This window comes from Cavia porcellus, unplaced genomic scaffold (genome assembly GCF_034190915.1).
Source record: "Cavia porcellus strain 051 isolate PalLab524CR breed Dunkin Hartley unplaced genomic scaffold, mCavPor4.1 scaffold_5, whole genome shotgun sequence".
NCBI lineage: Eukaryota > Metazoa > Chordata > Mammalia > Rodentia > Caviidae > Cavia > Cavia porcellus.
Genome location: NW_026947488.1, coordinates 94273844 through 94300837, shown reverse-complemented (window position 1 = coordinate 94300837; position 26994 = coordinate 94273844). Strand labels below are relative to the sequence as shown.

At 46.7% G+C, this 26994-nt stretch overlaps 1 protein-coding gene across 1 annotated transcript; it reads left to right on the top strand.

Moving 5' to 3' along the window:
- Positions 1 to 333: 333 nt before the first annotated feature.
- On the top strand, positions 334 to 26899 carry Hpse (heparanase). The gene is made up of 12 exons (XM_003469404.3): positions 334 to 643; positions 5966 to 6111; positions 7890 to 8012; positions 12303 to 12476; positions 13628 to 13796; positions 14257 to 14304; positions 14767 to 14860; positions 15076 to 15182; positions 16092 to 16206; positions 18328 to 18446; positions 19524 to 19670; positions 23465 to 26899. Exons 1-12 carry the CDS (start codon positions 468 to 470, stop codon positions 23628 to 23630), a joined length of 1584 nt encoding a protein of 527 aa, XP_003469452.2. The 5' UTR covers positions 334 to 467; the 3' UTR covers positions 23631 to 26899.
- The last annotated feature ends 95 nt before the right edge of the window (positions 26900 to 26994 follow it).

Sequence of the window (26994 nt, the reverse complement as noted above, 5' to 3'; positions counted from 1 at the left end):
GAGGAAAACTAAGGAAAGGTTTGGGAACAGCTGAAGTTAAGTGCCTAGAGAAGAAGTCCTGGGCAAGGACCAATCAGGACTGCTCACTCGCATCCCGTGTCAGTCGCCGGAACACCAAATAGGGATCGCTGGAGGGCCGGCAGGAGAAGTTGGTCGCTCTCTGGGTGCAGTTTCGCGATGCTCGGGTCAGAGTTTTGGGAAGCAAAGGTGCGATTCGCTGCGAAACCTTTCCCGTGCCCAGCTCTGGGGAGGCTCCAGGGTAACCAGGGTGGCCGGGCCGCAGTCCGGCGCCCCTCCCAGGGCGGACCCTGCCATCGCGCTCCCTCTGGACGGGTGCGGCCGGTTCCGTAAGCGACTGTCACCGCCAGCGCCTGGGGCGGGGCCGCAGGAAATGGGGCGCTGCCGCGAGGCCGGGGCGGGGCGCGCGCGGAGGCAGAAGCGCAGCGCGGGGCAGCCAGGTGGCCGCGATGTCCCCGCCGCCGCCACCGCTGCTGCTGCTGCTGCTGCTGCTCGCGCCCCGCGTGGCCCCCGCGCCGCTGGAGGTGGACACCGCGCGGCCGCTGCGCTCCGTGAGCCCCGCCTTCTTGTCCTTCACCATCGACGCCAACCTGGCCACCAACCCGCGCTTCCTCGCCTTCCTGGGGTAAGCGCCGGCCTTCTGGCTGCCCTGTTCTGGCCCGCGTCCCCGGCCGCATCCTGACCCCGCGCCCTCCTCTGCAGCGCGGGTACTTTCCTGCTTGCCTGGCCCGAGCAGCCCCGGGGCGGGGGCTTGGGGTTTGCTGCGGACACGTCGCCGGTGCAGCAAAGACGCGGGGGTCCAAATGTCCACCTTTAAACCGTAGGATGATTTGGGGAAAGAATCAATGGGAAAGGTGTCAGAGCAGAGTAAGTGTAATTTCCTGCATTCTCCCAGGCAGGAATCTAAGTATCAGCTAAGTGAGACCCGGAGCCCACAGCGGTGCCTCACAGAGCCCCAGGAAAACGCCGTCCCCCCTTAAAGTGGGGTCTGCCAAGTGCCGCCCCAGTTCATCAGCGCGTGGCGGGTTTGTGGCTCCCGCCATCCCGGAGACTGACCCCACCGAGGAGCTGCAGGGCCGGCACGAGGTCCCCCAGGCCCGGAGCCCCCAAGGAGGACCGCACCTGCGCGGCCACTGTCTGCTGCCATGGCGGGCACCGTGCCCACTCACAGGCCCGGGGCGTCGGACCCTGCGCCCCGCCCATCTGTGTGCAGTGGGCCTGAGCCAGGGTTTTACAGGTTGCTGGGCCACCTCCCGCAGAGTGACCTCCTGGACCTGCCTTTGGGTGCTGATGAGGAATCGGTGTCGTCCTAAGTGCTTGCATGGTGATGATCCAGTGCTGAGAGTTTAGCCTATTTTTTCCTGGGAAATGGTGAATGTTTGGTACTATTTACTATTTTTCTGTGTCTTTGGATCATCCCTTCCCTGTGGCAGGAGAGAAGTTTCCTGCTGTGAGGGAGGTGCCTCTGCCTCCCTGTAGGGGTAGGAGCAGGAAGCCCACCTAGTGGTGGTTGGAGGTCAGAGGGAGACTGGGTCTGGAGGGACCCAGGCGTTGGGGGAGGGTTGCCTTCCTGAAACTGGGAATGAAGTAGATGTCCATCAACTGAAATTCGAGGACCCAGGTCCTCCACCTACAGGCAGTCAGTGTAGACCTCTGACCCAGGAGGGAGAGGCACCTCCAGGCCGCATCGCTCCGCCACCCCAGTGAACTTGCACTCCCACCCTGACACACAGATCTTCCAGCCCACGGGACAGGAGGACTATGCCTTTAGGCCTCCTAACATGTGTGCTGACATCCGGCACTGTCCTTCCTTTGCATCTGCCTGCTTGTAGAGGACCAGAGCACCTGGAGGAGCCCAGACACCTCGGCAGGCAGTAGACTAGTGTCTCTTGGTTTTTTGTTTGTTGTCTGTTCTGCTTTTCCTTTTAGTTTACTGCTTCTGCAGGCTTCTCTCCAGGGCTGCCCCCTGGCCATCTGCAGTCCCTTCTCCTGGACCACCATCCTCCACACTTGCTCCCCAGGCCCCTGCTCTCAGCTAAGACAGAAGAGGCAGGAACTCCTTCTCCTGACTTTGTTGCAAAATCAGTACCAAAATCCATCTTTGGGGGGGGGGGGACAGCGCAGTGTGGGGTGGCCCAGTCATCTCAGGAGGCTACACTAAGCTTCATGTCTGTGTACCACAGAGGAAAGTGAGACAGGGTCACCTCAGGTCCCCAAAAGCGAAGGTGCATGGATTGGGATGCCCCACACTGGAGGTGAGGACCAAACAACAGCAGTGTTCCTGGGCCTGTGTCTCTTGCCAGCCCTGGCCACAGCTCCTCCTGGGTGTGGTTGCGCTCAGTCCCAGCTACGGCCCCCGCGGACTCCTGTGGACCTGTTATCATTCATACTGTAAAAGCAGAGAAACCACAGGGAGACTAAATAACTTGGCTATGGTCAGCAGACAGAGAATGAAAACTGAGTCTAGAACCCAACTCTGATCCCAGAGACGCTGTTAGGAAAGCAAAGCGGATTTACTTTTAAATGGAAGTTAGACAAGAGACTGAGCAAAAAGATCACGTGGAGACAACGCAGGTGATAGATGGATCAAAGGAAGCCTTGTGCAAGGTGGGAGGATCAGAGCTCAGTCTTCGGAGGTACTGGACAAGAAGAGAATTGGGACAGATGGCTGGAGAACAGAGAGTATACACACTTAAATCCCACAGTCGAACAGTTCAGAATGGAAGAAGAGCATCTTTTTATTTTCTCTTCCCAAAGCGGGTCTTAATTCACAACTCATCAAACTGCTTCCTCCGCTTGACTTTGTGCAGAACCCCAAGAGGCCCTGGCCCTAGAAATGTAAAGCCAGGTAGGGTATAATGTGTACCACGTGTGCTAGGCACATCTGTAATTTCAAGTTTCCAAGTATCCACATTTAAAAAGGTATAAAGAAATGGTTGAAATGTTTTAATAATTTTATCTAGCTCAGTAGATCCAAACTATTAGCATTTCAATGTGTAAATAACATAAACATCTCATGAAATGTTCGGTATTTCTTCTTTCAGTCCTGGTGTTTGGCTGCCTAGGCACAGACTACAGTTCGGGAGCTTGGTGCCTTCGTGTAGCTGGTGGCTGCTGTTCTAGGGAGCGCACCGATGCTTACACACACACACACACACACACACACACACACACACACACACACATACACGTGCACGCGCCTCCTTGTGCAAGGCCAGGCGTGGAGCGCAGCCCGGGTGTGCAAACCTTGGCACGCCAGGGGGCAGCGGTGCTGCACAGCACTAGTGTTAGGGGTGTAGTCCCACTTGCTTTTCATGCTGATTTGCTCAATTTCTTTAGCAAAGTTTATCTCTTTTGTCAACTTGATAAATATTAATTAGAAATCTACAGCAATTAGATTCAGCTACCTTCATTGGACAAATAGCTCTTCGCGTTTGGAAAAGTGTTTATTATCAATGTGAAGAGTGCATTTTCATAACTGATTTGGAAAGAGCAACGGATCCTCCATACTCCTCCTGCTAGCAGAAACAGTGATGGGCACAGAGAGACCTAGGGCTGGGAACAATCCCGGGTCTGCTGAGCTCTTGATATTCCGAGCCTTCCTCTGCACTCCCAGGCCTGGGCGTGGTGACCCTGCCCTGTCCTCTGTGCTGACACAGGGCACATCTCTGAGGGCCCCCTTTTCCCTTGCCACTCTTTGAGTACAGGCTCACACTCTGCCCAGTTTCGGTCCTTTTCCTGATCTCAAGGGCAGCTTTGGAACGCCAGCCACTCATCTGAATGCAGACTGCTGCAGTTGAGGTCTCTGACTCGTTTCCGGGTTCGCTCAGCTGCGTTTTGTCCAGGTTCCTTGTGTGTAAAGTGAGGATCATAACAACACTGATGAAACCCTCCATGGGGACTCTGGTGATGCTTTTAGAGGGGGTCACCCTAACTCTACCATGAGGGTCTCATCCGACACTCCTCGTCAGCACTCTGCATTCCCCTCCTACTTCTCCTGTCCCACCATCCACATCCCTCCATCATCCAGAATGACTTCAGATCCGCTCTCTGTTTCTTCCTCCATACCTTAGTTGATAACCTCTCCTAGGCTTGCGATGGAGCCGGCTTGCACGAGCTTTGGGAGATGAGTGCATTTCTTCTCCTGCATCGAGGGCACCACACTGTTGTCTTGAAGCCGGTCACAGTGGAGCATTTGCACTTGTGGAAGCTGGTGACTGCACACAGGACCTGCCTCCGGGAGCTGGCTGCAGCACACTGCCACGCTGAGTTCTGCACGTCTCCCCACCCCCGCGTCTATAGAAGCCTTTTCACTTCTGAAATTTATATCCAGGCCACCCACTCCGAAACCACAGCTCTTGTCCTCAGTTCCCCATGCTGAGAGTAAGCTCTCACACTGCTTTTTAAAGTGCGACCACTGAAGCTTCGCCTCACTCTGCTGCTTCCTATCTGACTTGGCCTCTTGATTTATCGCCCAAACCCCTCTTGTGAGAGTAACTGCAAGCCCCTGCCCCATTGTTTCTCCTGCTAAAATCCTGGCCCAGCCTTAGGCCAACTGTAATTCGTCCTTTTGGAACCCACAGGGTGGCCCCCAAACCCAGAAATGGAAAACACTACTTCATAGTTAGTGCATTTAAGTAACCCCCTGTGCTTTCTGTGTCAATGGTAACTGAGCACATGGGGTGAAGTGAAGACTCTCCAGACTCTTGGTCCCCCGAGCCCCGTCCAGAGCAGCAAAGGCTGCAGTGCTGTCCCACGGTCCTGTGTTGTTTCCACGTCACTGTGGTGCTGGGTACATTTCCCTGCCTTTTTCCTCTGTCTGATTGAAATGCTGTATCTCTGATCAGTTTCTCTTTTATGGCAAGTTTTGCAGCTGTGTTAAACCGAGTTTTTGTCAGGAGGCATCAATATTGTATTCTCAAGACATGAAAATATTTCACTGCAAAAGAGAGAAACAAAAAGGTCCTTTATATCAAACCTTTGAGGCATGTGATTTCTTTTGTGTGGAAAAAACCGTAACACTGGGTTTTGATTCAGTGTTAGCCACAAACAGGGTTCGGCCTCTCCATCCCTTTCCTCCTGCAGTCCTCGGGGTTTTCCCTTCAGGGTGTTTACTGAGCACCAGCTGTGAGCTGGCCCTGGGTTAGGAGCCACAGGACAGAGGGTGACAGTGGCAGATGATGCACAAGTGTAAGGCAGGGGCATGAGGTGGGGAGTGTCCCAGGTGGTCCAGTCTGCACCTCACGGAGCAGACACCGGTCCTTGGGTGTCAACCCAGGCTGCCTTTGGAGGCCACAGCTCCTTTCCCAGTCTCTGGTTTTCTCTCCACTTCCCAAAGAGCACCAAACTCTTTGCCGACTGTCACCTGCTCCCAGACACAAGCTGTACAGACTTGAGCGCATCTCCTCTGTCGTGTGTCATGTCCAGCTGCTAAGGACCAGAATGGAAGCCTGGCCAACATGATCAATCCTCTGGGAAGTTCCTCGTGCCAGCTCCAGGGAGTCAGGGGCTGTCATCACTGGCCTCACCAGCATCTGAGGACTGATGTCTTCACCCAGGCCTAGATGGGTCTCCTGAGTGCTGGATGCACATGGCCAAGGGCTGGTGGGAGTTCAGTGTCAGTATCCCATTGGCGTCTCAAATTCTACAAAACCAAACCCCTGCGCCCCTTCCTCCTCCATCTCCGTCTCCATTCTACACCAGTACCTCACCTCAGCAGGTGCTGTTCCCACTTCCAAGGTGTCTCCCGAGGGCACCTCAGCTCTCCCTCTGCTTCCAGCCAAGGACTGGACCTGCTCTTCCCATGCATAAATATGTCTTGAACTTATCCACCTCTCCCCATGGTCCTCAGGGTAGGAAATAGGTCCTCTGAGAGAAAAGAAAGTAAAAATGCTTGGCAGAATTGCCTTGGAAAAATGATGCAAGTTCCTTGCTTGTGTGTTAACAGTTCTCCCAGGCTGCGGACTTTGGCCAGAGGCTTGGCTCCTGCATACCTGAGATTCGGTGGCACCAAGACAGACTTTCTAATTTTTGACCCTAAGAAAGAACCAACCTTTGAAGAGAGGAGTTGCCGGCGATCTCGAGTCAACCAAGGTGAAACTTTTTAAAGATTATATATTTTTATTAACTTGTGTACCTCCTGAGAGTACCTCAGAAATGTGTTATTGTTCATGCCTAACAATATTAAGGCTTCGCTCTGTTGGCAAGCTTCTCCTGATGCTTCCCGCCCAGACAAGGTGTGCTGGGTGGAACCCAGAGCTGACCTTGCTGTGAACAGAGTAGGGTCACAGCCTAGGCAGAGCTGGTGGGGCAAGCGAGTGGGCAGAAAGACCTCAGGCTCAGGAGTCTTTCCCGCCATGCACAGGAGGGGAGCACTTATATTGGAGAGACAGGATGTGGGTAAGGTCTCACGATGGGGTATGGGTCACTCTGCTTCTAAGAGCTGTCCTGAGACTCAATGGCCTGGAAGATGTTTCTCAGACTTTACTGCTGCTCCCTGAAACCTGGGGACAGTTTGACTGTTTGGTTCCCTGGGCTCCATCCAACCTCACATTCTGTGTCAGCAGGCTTATCTGGTGATGCTGATACTGCAGCTCTGGCCCTCTTGAGGATTTACCCCAGGGAGCCAGGAAGATAGGTCCTGGATCTTTCCAGGGTGTGCTACAGGACCTCAGATGGACATCAACTCACGCTCTGAACAGTTACTAAGGGTGTTTGTTGCGTACTTCACTAAATTATAACAGCCACCTTAATGAGTGGTGTCTAATTACTACATAGTCATGTATCTTCTGTTGATTTCCTTCAGGCAGGATACATTTAACAGTTAATCAAATATTGGGCCAAAATTGGCAGAGAAGGCCACAGAAAAAAATAGAAAAAGCTCAAAGGCTTGTCTTTGACTAAGTCTGCGTGGACCGGGTTCTTCCCGTCAGCAGCGTTCCCAGGATTCCACAGTTCAGATACGAGACCGAGCCTGTCCCACAGCTATCCTCCTTGTCCTCCAACTTCCTGTGAGCCACTGGGCGCAGCCTCCCAGAGAGGGAGTCATCAGCCACTGGCCTGGTCCCACTGTCTTGGGATGAGGAAATCTGGGCTGCCAGGCGGAGGCCGGTGGTTTCCCAGGGCGTGTGTTTGACAGTACCAAGTTGAGAGGGAGAATAGCCAGTAACCAACTGCAGAGGCGTGCTCATGGGAGGCTGAGCGGAGGATTTTGAGTGGTAGGTCAGGCTGAAGTACATAGCAAGGCCTTATCTCATCAAAACAAGACAAGACAAGGCAACCAATGAACTGGATGTGGTAGGGTTTGTGTATAATTGCAGTACTCAAAGAGGCTGAGGCAGGAGGATTGCAATTTTGAGCCCAGCCTAGGCAACTTAGTGACAGTGAGACCCTGTTTCAAAATGGTAGATAAATAAACAGGACTGAGGGTATAGCTCAGAGCTAAGGTCCTGGGATTGACCCCCAGGACCACCAAGAACGCTGTGTCCTAACTTGTTACAGCAAAAGGAAATCCCACTACACACATAGCCTCTGCATAGCCAATGCCTACATCATTGGAAAGTGAATCTTACCAGAACTGAACTATGTTCTTCACTAGGTTCTTGGTGATTTCAAACCTGCCAGGAGCCTTTCAATTGTTAAATAACCTGAAGTCCTGTCTGATGTTCGGTGTTCAGTGGATGTTTAATGTTTTTTTGAAACCTGTCCTTTGGCTTTGTCGTGTGGTTAGTCAGCAAATGTGGCACTTGCTGGCACACCTGACAATTAGCAGCTTTTGCTTCATTGATAAAATGTCTAACCAAACACACATGCAGGATTCCACCCTTATGCCTGAGGAAATAGATGGTCTAAGTTCTCTCTTCCACTTGCAGGGTTTTGTGAATCCAGATCGCTCCCTTCCAAGGTGGAGAAGAGGCTGCACTTGGAGTGGCCTTTCCAGGAGACGCTGCTGCTCCGGGAACAGTACCAGAAGTTTAACACGACCACCTACTCAAGTAGGAACCCGTCCCTGGCAGGTCTTCCTGCCCACACACTCTGTGTGGATGGACTTCGGCTTGGATGTGTTATGTCCGACCTCTGTCCTGGAAACTTAAACAATATTAAAATGTGACCAAGAGTTACGGGGTGGGGCTGGGGTTCAGCATTGTGGCAGCATCCTTGAGGTGCAGGGTTCAAAAACCAGCATCAAAAAAGAAGTTAATGGGAAATCTTGAGTTAATGGGAAATTCTGGTTTTTCCCTATCATCTGACGTTACCAGCTTGTCCCAGAGTGAGATATAGAAGTCCATTGCTGGTGAGTTAGTAATGACCTTTATTGGTCTCAGGTGCTAGGGGATCAAGGAAAACATGAACATGTTCCTCCTGAAAAGTAAAATGTGCAGGTAGCATGGGAAGCCTTTGACCTCTGGTTTGAAATTTTCCATTTTAATCTGCATGTCATGGAGTGTAGTTAGATATCTACAGGGCTTAGTCCGGGCCTGGTCATCCTAGTGACAAATACTGTAGAAGCCAGTGGGTATGTCCACCCATTGGCTGGGGTTGATGATGGCTGAGTGACCAAGGGTTGTCACAGACTGGAGGAGACAGCAAAAATCTGGTGTGGTCAGGGTGTGTTGATTATAGCCGTGAAGTGTGCCCTGCGCAGGGCTGGTCCTCTGGGGTGGCCTCCTGTACCCCAGCGGGAGATGACAAAGCCTCGGTCACCAGAAGGCAGACTCCACCGTGAACCTGTTTGGCAGGAAAGAGAACAGTGGTGGGCTATAACTGGGTGTGACTGCAGAAGGAGGAGGAGGACGCCCTCGTGACAGTAATGGTGTTTAAGGAGCTGGCACTTGGTTCGCCCTCTCTCTGTCACTCGATTCTACACCCAACACCCAGGCCCAGGTGCTGGGACAGTTTCCGGGGTTGGGGTGGGGTGCACAGGGGCGTCAGCTCTACTCCTGTGGTCAGCTCGGTTATCCACGTCCCGAGGGGCTCTCTGTGCCCCATGTAGTAAGATAGGGAGCTGAAAACTAGGGACAAGGTAATTATCGGTGCGTTTGCTTGCTGCTCTGCTGTGGGGAAGGTTTTCTCTCTCTGTGTGTGTGGTTTTCTCTCTCTGATTTTTCCTTTTGTCGGTAGGTTTTGTGGTGCACAGTGATCACACATGTGGGGAGGTGACGCGAGCACAAGACACTTCTTCCCTCTCTTTACTTCCCTCCGTCCAGCCGCCTCTTTAAGTGGGGTTGGACTCGGCAGTATTATACAGCCTTGATTCTGAGAGACGTCAGTGTAAGTTGTCTTAGACAGGAGTGGTAACAGAATCTCAAGCTGCATAAATTCCAAGCGCCTTGAGAAAAAGGAAGAAACAGGAAGAGTAAAGTATGAGTTGAGTAAACTCTAACATGCAAGACTTCTAGGCTTTTTGAACATGTAAGGGGGTGAGGAGATAACAAGGCTTTATGTCTTTTTTTTAATGGTTTACTGGCAGTTTCACCCATGTTATCTAAACTTTGGTGTCATGGAATAGGGACGAGGCGGGAGTGTAGGTCCACAGCTGGGGGTCCTGTGGGACAAAGATATTTTAAAAGCATTTTTGTGCTGAGGATATAGTTCAGTGGCACAACACCTATCTGGCAAGTGCAAGGTTGTGAGTTTAATTCCTGGTGCAAAAAAAATGTATTTTTATTAGTACATGTTAGAATTTTGGGTGTTTTGCTTTGTTTTGTTTTGACACAGGGTTGCACTATGTATCCCAGACTGGCCTTAAATTTACAGCAGTCCTCCTGCCTCAGCCGCAGACCTCAGGGGTTCGCCACCACACCCAGCTGTTAGCACACCTTTGCGTACATAGTGATCACCTTTGTCATGAGGCGTCCGTAGATGGACGTGACACATTTCATTCTTTCTTTGTCTCCTACCCCCCCTACCCTTCCTTTCTCCTTCCAACCCTTGGCCCCCTTCCCGTTCACAAAAGCTCTATTTCTGCTTATTTCTTTCAGTTCTATTTTTCCGTCTTCTTTCCCTCCCCTCTGTCTCTTGTTCCCCTTCCCATTTGTAAAACATCACCCCACTTCCATTGTCTTTTATTTTGCTGTTCATATTTTGGTCTTCTGGTATAAGAAGCCGAGCCATGTTTAAGCATGTGCGTCTGGGTGGTTTCACAGCCTTACAGGTGAAAACATTGCTCCAGCAATCAGTAAGTGGGAGAGCTGGACGGGGGCTCAGGGCTCACAAGTCCAGCCGTGGTGCTGGCCTCTGTAACTGACAGCACCTGAGCGAGTTCACTCACACAGAGCAGAGGTTGGTTTTGGTTCTGGCTGCAGAAGTTCTGGTCAGGGATCCAGGGACACATTTTTGTCCACCCCGCATGGAGGGTGCTGGGTGGCAATGCAGGAAGTGTGGCTCAGCAAAACTGCCCACCTAATGGCTGGGAGTATGAGAGAAGGAGGCCCCAGGGCCTGCAGTCTCCTTCAAGGTGACCTTGAGACTTCCAGTCAGGCCCTGCATAGGGACCCCATCACCTCCCATAACACAGCCTGGGCACCAGACTGTCATAGCATGGGCCTTCAGAGGGGCCACTTAGGGTCCAGACTGTGGCTCAGTCCAGGGCACAGCATGGCTTTGTGGTGCCGCAAGTCGCCTGGTGACAGGCTCCACAGATGGTGCTGCCGCCCAAGAACTGCCCGGCTTTGGTGCAGCATTGGCCTTATTTGCACCTCCGCTTCCTCATGGGCAGAAGCGAAGGCCTCTGCCATCCCCCACTGTGACTCTGCGGTCCAGCAGAACCCAGGGGCACAGGGTTCTGAAAAGCCGCAGCAGGTCTCAGGCAGCAGGGGCCCCGGCAAACACCTCAGCACCTGCTGCAGCCCCTTACCAGGCCCTGCGGTCGCCCAAGGAATGCAAGCTGCAGACTCAACAAAAAAGCACAGCCAGGTTGAGAGAGGAGTGACAGAGGTTGCCCTGCAGGCAGAGGTTTCCCTAAACTAAGAATTCAGAGCAAATTTCTGTTCAACAAATGACTCTAAAATATCTGTGCACATCCTAAGGACATACTATGTGTATCATAGCTGATCTAAACGTGATACTTAGAATTGCATTTTTGCTACTGTCAAAAAATAATCATAAACAAGCTAATGGTCTGAAAGGGCTGGGGATTTAGCTCAGCGGCATAAGCACCTGCTTTGCAAAACACATGGTCATGAGTTTGATTCCTGGTACCAATAAATAAATAAATAAATAAATAAATGAAAGGAGAGTACAGAGCTCCCCAGGCTCTTACAGCACTTAGTGTCTCTGTAATTCTTTATTTTTACACCATTCTTAAGCTATAAGAAATACCTGAGTTTCAGTGTTAAAGTGCTGGGTCAAAAGAAGCTGATAGCAGTGGTTTTTGTTATGTCCAGCAGGTGTTTTTCCCTTGTAAACTTAGATTTTTAGTACCCTATTTGGTTTGTCTGTTTGTTTGTTTATATATATATATATTTTTGAGACAGGTTATCACTCTGTAGCCCAGGCTGGCTTCCAGCTCTCGGCCACACTCCTGCCTCAGCCTCCTGAGTGCTGAGATCACACTCATGCTTGCCATGCCTGGCAGTGCCCTGTGAGACAGAGACCTAGTTAGATTTCAATTTCAGATAGATGACAATAATTTGCTTCTTTTTTAGCAGTGTTTTTCAGCCCTTGCATAGAACATACACAAAAACTGTTCATGATTTATCTGAAGTTCAGATTTAAATAGGTATCCTGTACCTTTATTGCTAAATCCAGCAGCCACACCTGAGAATTCACTGTGGTTTTGAAGGGTGGCTTGGCACGTAGACACGTCCCTACAGCCTAGAGACAGTTCTTTAATTGTATTTATTTTAAATAAATCATATCTAGGACTCTTAAGTGGCTTTGAATATAATTAGAATTACCCAAATGTTTTGTCATTGAGTTGTAAGTAGACATATTTAGGTTATGAAAAGTGGCCTATGGCTGCTACTGACAGGTTGGCCTAGTCATACGTGGTTCCCCTTTATCTATGATCAGAATGGGTTGGGTTAGAACAAAACCCAAATGTTGAACCAGAGTTTCTGGAACCTTCCAGGAGACATCCAACAGCTAAAATGATAAAGTCAGATGGATTTTTTTTCTTTAACTTACCTGCCCAATTTTGTTGTCATTTAACATGCTTATGCTCACTCATTAGACCTGGAATTCCTGTGATTTAACCACAGAAATAGGAACTCACCGTGAAAAGCCAGTCCAGGGCCATGCCTCGCTGGTGCTCACCTGACACTGATGTGGTGTGTTTTCTACAGGAAGCTCCGTGGATATGCTGTACTCATTTGCAAAGTGCTCAGGACTGCACCTCATCTTCGGTCTGAATGAGTTGCTACGAACAGCGGATTCACAGTGGGACAGTTCTAATGCCCAGCTGCTCCTGGACTACTGTTCTTCCAAAGGCTATGACATTTCTTGGGAACTAGGCAATGGTAGGTGCCCAGACACATTTTGTTAGTAAGGAGACTTCCTGCCCGCATTATTTGTTCCTACTTGTGGGTTTATTTTTTTAAATATACTTCAGGGACACATCATTGCAAGTGCTCAAAGGCACAGCTTTTGGAGCTGCTTATGGGAGAAGCACCTTAGTACATTGTGGGACCATTGTGGGACCAGTTTAAGTTATACTGAATTGAAGGAAACTGTTGCACAATACCTAGGCTACAAGAAATAGCCTCAGAGTCAGTTTCACCTGTGATGCTTGGCAAGCTGGCCTCAGCCAGGGCAAACCTTTCCTTTCCCTGTTTCTCAACCTCAGACAATTCAGTCTCAGCAACCCCATCTCAACCTTCCTTATATGCTCGAGCTATCCAGAAGGTGCCGATGTGAAATCCTGCCTGAATCAAACTCTGAGCGTCTCTGTCCTCAGTCTTTGCTGGCAAGATACTTACTTATAAATTCTAACTAATGTATTAGTGATTTTCCATATTTGAAAAATTTTTATAGTACTGTATCAGCCAGGGAAACAATGTACAATGGAAAATGAGCTGTAGTAACAGGATTAGCACATGCTACATGCCAGCATGCTGTTCCCAGCGTTCAATACCTTGACTCTACTCAACCTTTAAAAAAAGTAAACTAGATTATTAAATGTAACCAAGTATGATGGCACACACTTGTATTCCCAGAACTCCAGGAGGCGGAGGCAGGAGGATCACAAGTTTGAGCTCGGCCTGGACATCTTAGCTATTTAGCAAGACTGTGTCTAAAGTGAAAAAAGCCTGGAGGTGCAGCCTTATCTCAAAATCAACTGGGGATAAAACTCAGTGTTGGCACCCTGGGTTCAACTGCACGCACTGCAAACAAAACTGAATGTAGACTAGTTCTAAAATATATGCTGGCTTAATATCCCCATTATTAACTTCAAATTTTTTAAAGCCTTCTCCGCTCCAGTTATATAATTAAAATTTTTATTTTTCTGGAATATCTTTTTTGTAACCAAGGGTTTGACCTTTCTTCACTTTGAGTTCCGTGATTTCGTAATTTGGAGAATGTTTCATGTGTTTAAGTACCACAGTCTGTTTGCTTTTATATTTTAAAAAAAGCTAGGTAAATGATTAGGATGAGAATTGCTGTCTTTCAGAACCTAACAATTTTCGGAAGAAGGCTGGTATCTTCATCGATGGATGGCAGTTAGGAAAAGATTTTGTTGCATTGCATAAACTTCTACAGAATTCCACTTTCAAAAATGCAAAACTCTATGGTCCTGACATTAGTCAGCCTCGAGGAAAGTCAGTGAAGATGCTGCAGAGGTAAGAATTAGAGACAGCAGGACTAGTTTTTCTTCTTTTCTTTCTTCCTTCCTTTGGGATGCTGGTGAGGGTATCACTATGTGGTTCAGGCTGGTCTTGACCTCGTCAAGATCCTCCTGCCTCAGCTTCCGAAGTGCTGGGATTACAAGTTTGCCACCACCCTAGCACAGCCGTTTTTCTTAAAGAAAATGTTCCTGTCTGGTGGAGACCCCACAATAGCCCACATGTTAAAAAGTGCTGGCCACCTGGCTACATGGCTCGCCACGGCAGATTCACGGGCTCAGAGGCCCAGGGTTACAGGAACAGATGGGCACTGATAATGAAATCTATTATCAGAATTAGGAAGTCTGGGTGTGACCCTGATGTAGTAACCTATTCCTTCTGGGGAACCAAACTCTGGAGCGACTGTCGTGCATGTGTGGGAGGACCACGCAGTAACATGATGGCATTCCCATTCCAGCTTCCTGCAGACTGCTGGAGAGGTGATAGATTCAATTACATGGCACCAGTAAGTGCTTCTTGTTCTTTCTATGAGGAAAAAGGGGCTAAGTTTATTCATCACCAGCTCAAAAAATTGCTTCCACTCAGCAGCTAATGGGCTTTCGTAGTCCAAACAAGAAACAAAATATTTCAAGCAGCATTGTGCTAGAATTTTAATACTAATAAAATAAAAATTTAGTGTTAATTTCAAGTAAGGTGGTATTTTCTATAAAGATCGGAGCCCACTATGACCAGTTGACTCATGACCAATTGCTTGTCAGGGTGGCAGCAGCCCAGGAGTCCTGGCCAGTCTCCAGTTATTTGGAGAAGTATTTCCCTCCCTTGTCCCTTCCCTTTGGTGCCTCCCTGGGAGAACTTAAGCCCTTTTGTTCTACAATGGAAAGGAGAGGAGAGAAGCAGGAAGGAAAACAAGGTTGAAACTGAATTAAAAAGAAACCTGTTTCTTTTTCCTGGATATTTTCTAATTTAGCTACTATTTGAATGGCCACATTGCTACAAAAGAAGATTTTCTCAACCCTGAAGTGCTGGACACTTTCATTGTATCAGTGCAAAAAGTTTTACAGGTAATAGTCATTAAAAACTTCTCATTAAACCCGGAGTCCTTATTTTCTCTAAGTTCTATAGCTGTGTCCATTGGCGTGTTTTCCTAATTTTAGAGATCAAGCTCTGTCTTCTTCACCCTTAATTTCTTTCAGCATTGGCCCTAAATACCACGAATCTTTAGCACTGTGATCTGTCAGCTTCTTTGCGGTCACCATGGCAACCTTTCTGTTCCCAGGTGGTGGAGGAAACCAGGCCAGGCAAGAAGGTCTGGCTGGGAGAGACGAGCTCTGCATACGGGGGCGGGGCGCCCCTGCTGTCCGATACCTTTGCAGCTGGCTTCATGTGAGTGGACCCCACAGGCTCAGAGGTTCCTTCCATCAGTGCCAAAAACGAGGTCAAAGGCAGTTTTTGTGACAATCTCCCCAAATCGGACCAAGATTTGCCAGAAAATGGTTGGTAAACTTGTTGGACACTATTATCCCGTGAATCACTCGGATAATCAGCCAGTTGAGACGTGTCCGGTCTTAATGACAGCCCAAAGCATGCCGCAGTCTTTCCTGTAATGGAAGTTCATTGTAAAGAAGGCACCTAACTCTGGGCTCTGAGATGCTTGCTCTATGCACCTGCATTTTAGATTCCCAAGAAGATTGGAACCTCGAGTCTGAGGTCCCACCAGGGACTCAGACTTCCCAAAACATAAACATCTACTGAGTCACGTCAGTGTGTCTTGGTCTAGAGATCCCTATCACCACCCTGGGATTTTTGTTCCCTGTCCCTCCCATCCTTGTTCTTTCGTCCTCCACATCCTCGCAGACAACAATTTAGAATAAAGCCACAGACCTTTTATGCTCAGGAGGGTTGAGGAATGATGAGAACAGAGACACTCGTTTTGCCTTTAACTGAAGGGTTGGAGGGACGGTGGGGACAGAGGCTGGGGGAGCAGAGTGTCTGAAGCACCTTACTCAGGACCCCGCTGGCTTCGCGTCTGTGTCTTCTCTTTGGCCCCCTCCCAGGGTGTGTGTCTGCCTGGGCTGCAGGGTGAGAATTTGTCGTAGGGTGGAAGATAGTCTGCTGCTTCTTCGCTGTCATCGCAGCCTGAGTGGGACAGTCCTTGGCTGTTTTGCTGCATGGCTTAGCTGTGATTGAAGCCACGCTTCCACGATGTGCCGATGAGCAAGGCAGGGGAGTGTGTGGGGCATGGAGCGTTTGCATTTTTAAACCTAAATAAAGCCCGGTGTCGCTCTGTCCCAGGTGGCTGGATAAACTGGGCCTGTCAGCCCAGATGGGAATAGATGTGGTGATGAGACAGGTGCTCTTTGGTGCCGGAAACTACCACTTAGTGGATCAGAACTTCAACCCTTTACCTGTAAGTGACCTTTATTTTCTATTTCCACACATACGGGGACCTGGGATGCCCTGGGTCTAACCCCATGGACAGCCAGTCCTGCCACAAGTAGCCTGCCCTGAAGGATGAGCTGGAGACACCTAGCCTAAAATATTCATGTCTCAGGGGAAGAAATCCAAAGCCAGGAGCCATTCACTAAAACATGGGCCATTTGCAGAATAGTGTTGGTATTTTTCTTTTCTTCTTTTTCTTTTTTTTTTTTTTTTTTTTTTTTTTGTCTTTTTCCTTTTTATCGGTACCAGGGACTGAACCCATGACTGCCTGCTTGCAAGGCAGGCGCTTATGCCGCTGAGCTAAATTCACAGTCCCAGTGTTGGTATTTTTCAAAAAGGGGTAATTTTAAATTCTATGGCTCATTTTACAAAACAACAATCTTGAATCAAAAATGTTTTTGTGAAGTGAATTAAAGTTAAAATTGCTATTGTATCCAAAGCTACATTTTTATGTCATGAAATCATAATTTATTTAACTTTATAAAAAGCCAGTACCACCTGGGTGTGATGGCACACACCTGTAATCCTAGTACTTGGGAGACTGAAGCAGGAGGAGCACCATGAGTTCAAGGCCAGCCTGGGCTACATAGTAAGTTCAAGGCCAGCCTAAATTACACAGCAAGACCTTATCTCAAAAAACAAACATATAAGCCATTAGCTATTTATTTTTTTAAACTCACTCTAAAGAATTGATTTGCAAGTTAATAATATTCAAGACATTTATGAATAAAATTTCATTCTATCCAACCTCTAACAATACCTTGTACTAAATCAGAAAATATATTCTTTTACCCAAAGCTCCATCTTAAAAAATACGTAGTTTTAAAAATCAAGATGGAACCCGTAAAAAGTAAGACCTTGATTTTTATAGTATAAAATGGCATTTGAGGTTATTTGTTTTCAACAACAATTTTGACTATATTTTGTCATGTCTCATATTTCCTTAATCTAAAATATTGCTATTGTTATTTATTCAAATCAGAATTTAAAATTCATGTATTACACTTGGTTGTTAAATCTCTTCTATCTGTGGGGTGTGTGTGTGTGTGTGTGTATGTGTGTGTGTGTGTGTATGTGTGTGTGTGTGTGTGTGTTACAAAGAACTTCAGCAGAGCCTTCATACTGAGCTACGCCCCCATTCCCAGCCTTTTTTGGGGAGAAGAGGGGTAGTGTTTTCTAAGTCACTGCATTACCCAGGCTGAGCTTGTGATACTCCTGCCTCCGCCTCTAAGAGTGCTGGGAAAATCTGTTTAAACTCTCTCCCTTTTTTTTTTTTTTCTTTTTCATTTTTTATCAGTACCAGGGATCGATTGAACTCACAACCACGCACTTGCAAGGCAGGCGCTTATGCCACTGAGCTAAATCCCCAGCCCTTCTCCCTTCTTTTTTATTCTTTGTACTTTATTAATTAAAGAAACTAGATAATTTGTTCCCACGTTCTGGGTTTTGCTAAATTATTCCCATCATGTCATTTGATATATCCTCCTGTCACGCATGTTTCCGGGAAACTTGAGGCTTGAGCTTATTAAAAATTTTTAGTTTTGATAAGGATTCTTCACAAATGATGCTGTGTTCTTCTTCCAGGAAGTATGTAATGTCTGTCTCTTTTCTTGATCTTGATAGCTAGTGCTGATGATTGCCTACTCTACTACTTTATTAGGAGGACAAGAAGGTCTTAGAGGAAATGATTTGTTTCTTCAACAAACTTTATCTAAAATCTATGTCGTCGTGTGTGCGAGAGTCAGAGTTGTGTGTCTAAGTTCTCCTTTAAGCTCTGCTTTGGATTCTTGGATGAAAGAATCCAAGAATAGTTGAGCATGCTGAGGGCCGCATTCTGTATATATGCCTTCCTCTGGCCGTGGTCCTCTGAGGGATGGAAACAGAACCCTTCAGGCAGAGAGGAGTAGCAAACTCCTGCCCTCGAATTAAGGTGGTCACCAGCATCCATCAAAAATCCATTTAAACACCGGAAGAATAACAGTGACCCTGTTTGTAAGATTTCGGTGTCTTTTGTTGGTTTTGTTAAAATAAGAATAAGAAAATAAGCAACAATTTTCTTTTGTATCTCCTTCCCCAACCACCACACCAGGATTACTGGCTGTCTCTTCTGTTCAAGCAGCTGGTGGGCACCACCGTGTTCGCGGCGCACGTGGAAGGCCCTGAGCGTGCCAGGCTCCGTGTATACCTTCATTGCACCAACAGCAACCAGTGAGTGTGACACACCAGCACAGCTGGCACTCTTCAGTGCAGTGTGTCCACAGCTGTCTCAGCATTCTTCTTCCTGTTTTGTTTTGTTTTGGATTTGTGGCAATATGATACCAGAATCTAACTTAAAAAAAACAAAAACAAAAATACAAGCATGGCACTGGCAGTCCTGCTGAGAGTTAGGTGATGATTGTAATGGTCCTAACTTATAACGGAGCTATATCCTGAATTTTAGTAAGTAACAGTATAAGTAAAAGAACGCAAAATGATGTTTGCATGAACAGTTCATTCAAGGGTCATGCGTGAATATAAATGTAAGAATATGAGTAGTTATCTAATATACTTATCTCCTTGCATCATGCTGTGATAATTTTACTAAAGAAAAAAATAATCAAAAAGAGGCAAACAGGAACAACGGAAACCTTACTATCAAAAGTTGCACAGGTGGGGGCTGGAGACTCTGTACAGAGTTTGTTGCCGCCTCCTCTGGCTTTAGGTAGCAAACATTTTTCCTAAATCTCAGGGATTTTCTCTTTGGAGTTTCAATCTGTCATTCCCAAAACTAAAGTACTATTTCTAGCCTGAAAGGTCACCTAGAATTTCTGACTTCAGTGACTGACAACGATGAATAGGACTCTGCTCTGAAGTAGTAGGGGAATGGTTTGAAAAATATCAATGCGTTTACTTTTCTTCTTTCTTCTAAAGCTGAGAATAGCTCCTGTTTGTAGGATTTATAATTGGAATTCATGTGAGCCAGCAGAACTTTTCTTTTCCCATTTAACCTTCCTGTATATGAAAATGCGTGGTCTGATTGGCTTGCAGAAAATCCTGCCCAGTAAAGCAGCAAAGGTCTCAGCGCTCTGGCTCAGGAGAGGGCAGTGTGGAGAACAGTTTTTCAATGATATTTTCAAAATAAATTCACGCCAGTGGTCTCATATTGTCTTTAACAAGAAGGATTCAAATGGGTCCCCCATCATTATGGGTGCTAATCTGTAGTACCCTTTGCCCTATTTGTAATCGAGTTCTTGTTTCCTTAAATTCCAAGAAGTACTTTTACTGAGTTAACCTATTTTCTTTTAGTCCGAAGTATAAAGAAGGCGATCTGACGCTGTATGCCTTAAACCTCCATAACGTCACCAAGCGCCTGCAATTACCCTACCCCTTATTTAATAAAGAAGTGGATAAGTACCTTCTGAAACCTTCGGGCCCGGATGGATTACTGTCCAAGTGAGTGATTTGCCTTGTTCATTTCAAATTTGGAATAAATCTGTTGGTGTTTATCAGAATAAGGAGTTTGATAGGGAGTCAAAAAAAGGTATTTCAAGTTTTAGCGGTGTTTTTAATATTGAGGAAATTTGTGTAGGATAAAAGTAAAATTCAGAAGTCCAAAGCAGAAAGAGAGATGAACAAAAACTACCATCTTCAACAACAGTTCATATCCACTCCATGCACTGAGATGATTAGCTCTGAAAAGACTTAGTTCTCAGAACACAATCACTAAACCAAAATTTACCTTTATGTGATTACTTGGAACACATGGGCCGGTACAGCATATACGGCTATGTGAGCTGGGTGTGATTTTCTTATGGCATTTAAAGTGGGGTTTATACAGCTAGAGTGAAAAAGAAAAATGGCCAGAGCATTCTAGACAGATTATTTGAAGCTGGTCCTGAAATATTCTGGTTTTTAAGTTACCAGAAAATGCATTTCTAAAAGACACACCCAGTAGAGAACCAGAGTGTGGTGCACAAACATGGGAGGTTTCTGGTGGTCAGTGTGTTGCCCTTCACAGCAGCAGCTCTGCCGGGGGCTCTGAGCAGGAGGACACAGCGCTCCCCTTTTCCCATCTTGGCAAATGCAGTGTGTGCTGTTCTTGGTGGCAGTGGCCCATCCCCCACGGCAAGCATGATTCGCCCCAGGACTCTTCCTTATTTACTTTCTCTGGTGCCTTTTGCAAACTGTAAATGTGGTGTAATCATACAACACCTACTGGGAAAAGAGAGGGGCACACAGGTTTCCTCCAGGCCTTTCCTTAACAGTCTTTGTAGACATTTTTAATGGGCTACATGATTTAATAAACACCATGGTTTACTCAACTGTTCATATTCTTTTTTTTTTTTTTTTTTTTTTGGTACCAGGGATCAAACTCACGACCTTGCGCTTGCCAGGCAGGCACATATACCACTGAGTTAAATCCCTGGCCTAAACCATGTTTTTCCCTTTTATAAATAATGCATCTTTGAATAAGGATGTGTTTCTCCATTCACGTTCTGGTCCTTTCTGAAACTCACATGCTTCAGCCTGTTTGTGTCTGACGCTGATGAGGGGAAATTTTTCTGAAGGAATCGCACAGTGGCCTTGAGCTGGAAGAGTCTGCACAGCGAGTTGTGGCCCGGCTGCCCACCCCAGCCCACATGATGGTCCTCTCCAAGCCACTGCTCCTTGGCAAGGCCAGGAGCCTCTGCCGCACCGCTGCTCTCAACAGCTGAGCTTGCAGCCCTGGCGCACCCCAGCCAGGAGGCTCTGTAGGCCCCTTCTCTCCGCTGGGCGTGGGCTTTGAGCCCAGTGCAGCCTGAGGACCTGCGCCATTGCCAGCTTTTCTTCACAGTGGATCCTCTGGCTACCCTGGGCATGTTTTCTCTCTTTGCCAGGGTGGTTTGCTTTAGGTGGTCATCACTTTTTTTGTCTCTTCCTGCCCTTGTGGCCCTGACCTGTCCCGCTGATCTGGCACCTGTGACTTCTTGGGCCTCCTCCTCTTAGGACCACTCTCACACGCCACAGGGTGAGCGGGTTGGCTGCTCCCCAGGTGGGAGAGGCCCAGTTTCTTCAATGAACCTTGGGGCTGCATTTATCAGTCTTGCATTCTGATCACAGGTTCCCTGCTTTACAGTTGGGAGCCTGGTGAAGTTAGGGAAGATCCTTTATCCCCCAGCTCTTCTTTGATGAGTGTGTATTACTTCTGCTCTTCTCTCTTTATCTCTGTCAACGCTATCCCAGATAAGCTTGACAAATGCCTAGTCTGTGCACTTGTTCACAGTAATGACTCAGTTGTTCAGTTGAGCAACCTGTGTGTAGTACACGTGGAGATGTCTGAGTAATATGTAATAAATATTTAAGCAAATATAGTTCTACGCTTGATCTTAGCCAAAAGGCTGAGAAGCGATAAGAGCAAACACATTTCTCATGGAAAATCAGTATTTTCTATTTGTCTCTGATAAATTTCCCAGCAACCACAATTCTGCTAAATTCGTAGCTTACTGAAGCTTTATTTTATCTGAAACTTGACACAAATGACTTCTGCTTCTTTATCCTCCTGTTACAGTCTCCAAAATAAGAAATAAACTACCACTGTCAGATAAACCCCACCCTCCCTGCCAGCGTGGTGGGAGAGTGATCAACAGACTTTAGGCTGATGCCCACAGCAAAGTGCAGTGTCTTCAGTCTGTGAACAGTGGTCAAGGTCCTCTTGCCCAAAGCATCCTCCCCTTGACCAGCGTGGCACTGGTCCGCAGTCATCTAGTCTACTTCTGAACAGAGGCATCAGGGTGCAGCCCCAACACTCCAGGAGCTTGAGTTACAGCAGCTGAAGCCGAGCAGCAAACCAGTTACATGGAAACATTTCTCTTTTTTCTCAAACCCTTTTTGCAATATGAAACAGTACTCTTTTTTTTATTGTTAAAGACAGCAGATTAGTTAACATCAGAGCTACATTTATGTCACATATGTAGTATATGTACTCTTACTTGTCTAACAGTCCCATGCAGAGTAAGCCTATAAAAGTATTATGTATCATTATTGCTCAGATGATTACAGTAACCTGTTAAACAATAACAGTATACAATACTCATTCTGTATGTATGTACATATACCCTATTTCTATTTAAGAATGGAGATATTGTGTATATTTTTTCTTAAAATTTGATTCTGTTCCCATGGATATGCCCTAATATTTATTCATACCAGTTAGAGTTCACCTACTACCTAGTGTTAGAGGCTACACAGGCTGCCGTGGTAGGAGTTACTAGTTTATTTACTTAGTCCTGCTCTGTTATTTTGTCATTTCCTTGTAGCATGACTGTACGGTTTTCATTTTTTCACGAGCTCTCATCTCCTACCCTGACTGGGGACATGAAGAGGAAAGACTGGTTTCCATCGTCCCTGGGTCAAAGGCTCAGCTCCGAGTTCTGTCACCTAAGACACAGTGGCAACAAAGCCATGGCTGAGCTGCAGGCTGAGCGCACAGCGCTGGCGTTTGGGCCAACAACCACAGCACAGCAGCTTTCAGAGGGGGTCGGGAGGAAATGTCAGGACCATAATCAGGGGAACCATAAGCAAAATGGGCTTTGCAAACATTTCTAAAGTGATAGTAGTGTCTGTTCTGGTGTTTTTTTGTTTTTTTGTTTTTTTTTTTTTGACTCAGTTTTTGAATTCCAACAGTGAAATACACAGAAAACAACTATTTCTGTAGTTTAGCCAAACAACACTTTTTTTGTTTTGCTGTAGCAATCTGAATTCTACCAAAATATCTTAGTAATGAATATATACTTCTTGGTGGAGAAAAGCAAGTTAAATAGTTTATGAACAAATTTATAGGAGACATCAGAGACATCACTATCATTTTTACATTAAATTCAATAAGTTTACATTCTTTTTCATATAGATCTCATTTGTTTTATACAAAAACATTTTCAGTTGTTTTCCATCAAATAAAATTGCCATGCCTCCACAAGCTAGGTCACGATTTCCCTTTTTCTCCCTCAGAGATGGGTGTGTTGTTTCTGCCACGGGGCGACAGTAAATATTTCAGGCTTTGCAGGCCACGAGGTCTCTGTCCAACCACTCTCCTCCAGAGCAGTTCACAGGTCACCTCAGTCAAACACCACTGCACAGTACTTGTTGTGTAACACAAGTTGCCATAGACAAAATTTTTGCCATAGACAAAAGTGAAAAGATTTCACAACTTGTTAGGGTCGTGCACTTGCACAGCGTGGCTGACCCACGTTTGTCTTTCCTCTTTGCAGGTCTGTCCAACTCAATGGTCACACTCTGAGGATGGTGGATGACCAGACCCTGCCGGCTTTGACAGAAAAACCTCTCCACCCAGGAAGCTCACTGGGCTTGCCAGCTTTCTCATATGGGTTTTTTGTGATAAAAAATGTCAAAGTTGCTGCTTGTTTGAGAACCTGAAATGCATATATATTTCAAATACATTGATAAGATCAAAGCACAACTCGAGCTCCAGAAGCCAAACAGATCCACTACAGATGCAGCAGGGGGTGCTTCAGAGACACAGGGCGGCCCTCAGTGCTGGCCTAGGCAGAGCGGTGCTGGTGATGGTCACTAGTAATACCTCGTGGCAGGCGGATGCCTAGTATCTGCATGCACTGTTTTTAAGGATACGCAAAGTGTGTACAAACGCTCTCAGTATGGCCAGGAGACAAATACGTGGAGGACATAGTATTTACTTTAAGGAAGTGTTTACTGGTGTTATTTTTAGGAACTGTTGGTAGCTTGTCAGATTCTTTCCTTCATGTGTCATCTCCGTGGCTCCCACACAGAAATTTTATAGCCACAACCTTGAAATCGGTGGTGAAAGAGAAACTTTTTCTCTGCACCTTAACAGGAGCAAGATTCAGCCGCTGCTTCTCTTCCCCTGCTCCACTGGTCTTCATCAGTAGTAGTTTGAGAGTGGACAGCTGGTCCCATGTAACAGCATGGAAAGCTGGTGAAGACAGGTCAGAGGGAGGAACTGCGTAAACTTCAAGTCAAGGCTTTTAGCTGAGGGACTTGGCCTGAAGACAGGGACTATGGGGACTGGGGATTTAGCTCAGCGGCATAAGTGCCTGCCTTGCAAGCAGGCAGTTGTGAGTTTGATCCCTGGTACCGATAAAAAGAAAAAAGACAAAAAAAAAAAAAAAAAAAAAGACAGGGACCATGACACTGTTTCCTACCTCATCTCGTAGGTTCAGTAACCACTAAAGTCCTCCACTGAAGAACATTTTAGGTTCTCAAATCTGATCATACATCATAGCCACCTGCTGGCGTTTGATTTTTCTCCACTATTCTCATTTCAGTTGAGCTGTAAGTAACAGAAAACCCCTACTCAGATGCCTTGGACAGTAAGGAAAGTCACAGCCCCACACAAGGAGAGTCTCAAAGAGGGCAGGCTCAGGTAGCCAGATGTGGCACAGTGACCGGGCTTCTTTCCTCTCTGTGACTGCCATCTCGAGCACTGGCTTCCTGCTGAGGCTGGTCACACGGTGACTGTAGGTATCCCCTGGACTCATTTAGACATGTTCTCAACCAAGAGGAGGAGATGACTGGTCTAAAGCCTTGTTTGCTTCACAGGCTTGAAGAGCCACTTCTCAGAGGTTGCCCCAGCAAACCTCACTTCATGTCAGGGGCAAGTCCTGTGGCCATTTGCCCAGTCACTGCCCAGGGCCACACGATACCCAGATCTCTCTGAGTGAACCTGCTCTGGAGTGGAGAACTTGGTTCTGGGGCATCCACAACTCTGGATGTGACAGTTCTGTGCTTATCAGGGACAAAATAGAGTAATTTTCCCTATATTTTCATCTTCTTTAAGGATTAATATTCTTATATTTATTTCTGTGACTATCATCTCAAATCTAAGTACATTTATAAAGCTATAATTTGAAATTTGAATGGTTCCATAGCCTAAATTTTATATGTAAGTGATTTTTTTATATTTTCACATTTCCAATAAATTTTTATAACCTTAATATCACATGGCTATCCTTTTAATGAAGCTAAAGCTTACAGATTCCAACATTTGGGAACCTTGTTGCCTGCCACCTTTTTTGTCATTTCAGCCTCTCTCTGACACTGAAGGAGTTGACCCTGAAGACAGGGACCACTAACAGTTCCCTACCTCATCACGTAGATTCAGTCACCACTGAAGTCCTGTCTCGTCTATTTTTCCCCTCTTTTCTTCTCCTACTTAATAACTTATTTTTAATCCCCATTTTTTATCATATTACTATCATAATCTCCTTGGTGTTCATTTTGACTTTGCTTAAACTTCTTCAATGACTTCCCATTTCTTATGGACACACAGCATCTTCCATTGCACAACAGCCACCTGTTCCTCCAATCTTAGCTCATGCCACCTGCCCAGGACCATGGGTCTCTAAGCATAGATGAGTTGAAAAGTGCAAACACAGGAGTTCTTGCACCTTTCATTCCTGAATCTTGCATGCAGATCTGAACCTACCTGCAGTGTCCTGATGCTTGTCAGGAGGACAAGCTTCATGCTTGTCAAGGAAGACACAGCTCAGATGATAGTTTCAACATCTACTATCATTCAAATACTGTCTACCTTCTCTGCTTCTGTGCCACTCTGCACATTTACTGTGGTCCTTGTGATGTACTTTCATGGTGTGTGTAAATCTGCTTCACTTAAACCTTATAATATGCAAATATCTTAATCACCTTTGAATTACTTATGCTTCATGACTTGTAACCAGACACACAGTAACTATTTGGCTGTCTTCCTAATGACATTAAAGAGCAGTCAAATTTGAAACTGGGCTGGAGCCCCTTGCATTTGAGTATTTAAAAGTCATTTAATATTTCAAACCTGGGAAGGTATTATCTGCTGCCTCTTTGAAAATATTTTAAAAATTAATGTTTAGTGAGCTGTCACTAATGGTGGTGGTTACGTGAAGAAAAGCATGACCACCAGTTGTGTGCTGGGGAGCATTAATGTACAGTAATAGTAGAATTGCCTTGAACTCTGTAGGGGAGGCTCTTGTGCATTACTTTGAGGAACTTCAAGCTCATGCCCTCCTGTTAGCAGAGGATTTCAAGAGGAGGAATGGCCACTCACAAGATTAGAGGCCAGGGACCTTCTGTTCCACCCTGTCACCTCCATTCTCAAGAAGAAGAGGGACTGGAGATGGATTTCAGTCGCCAGTGGCCATGGTTTCCTCAATCATGCCTAGGCAGGAAGTCTCCATAGAAACGTGCTGAGTCAGAAGGCCCAGACATCTTTCTGGCCTGCAAAGATGTTTATGTGCAAAGCAGAGGGGCGCACTCCACCCTTCGGGCAGACTTTCCTGTGCTTGGGCCCTTCCAAACTCTGCCCTGATCCCCTTCATCTGGTTGTACCTGTGTCCTCCATCACCACTGTAGCCACACATATCACTGGTCTGTGTTCCAAGCCATTCATTCCTGAGCCTGAGCAGGGGTGTTGCAGCCCCGCAGAGAGAAAGCAGGCAGCATGAGCCCATCCACATCTGGAATCTGCAGCAAAACTGGGCAGTGAGCGTCAGAACTGACCTGAGAGCTAGGACACCCAGTTCCTGTCAGAGATTTGTTCTTACTGTTAGGAAAAGAACATTTCCTCCCAGTCTGTGCTGCTTGAGATGGGACTTTTACTCTGTGCTAAGCATAATACTTCTGTAAAATAAGAACTCAATAAACATTTCATTGTAGCAAGTTGTTTACAGCCTCTGAGTTGACAATCAACTATCATCAAAGGAAAATTAAATTCCATAAAACAAACGAAGTTCTATTAGTATTTTAAGGA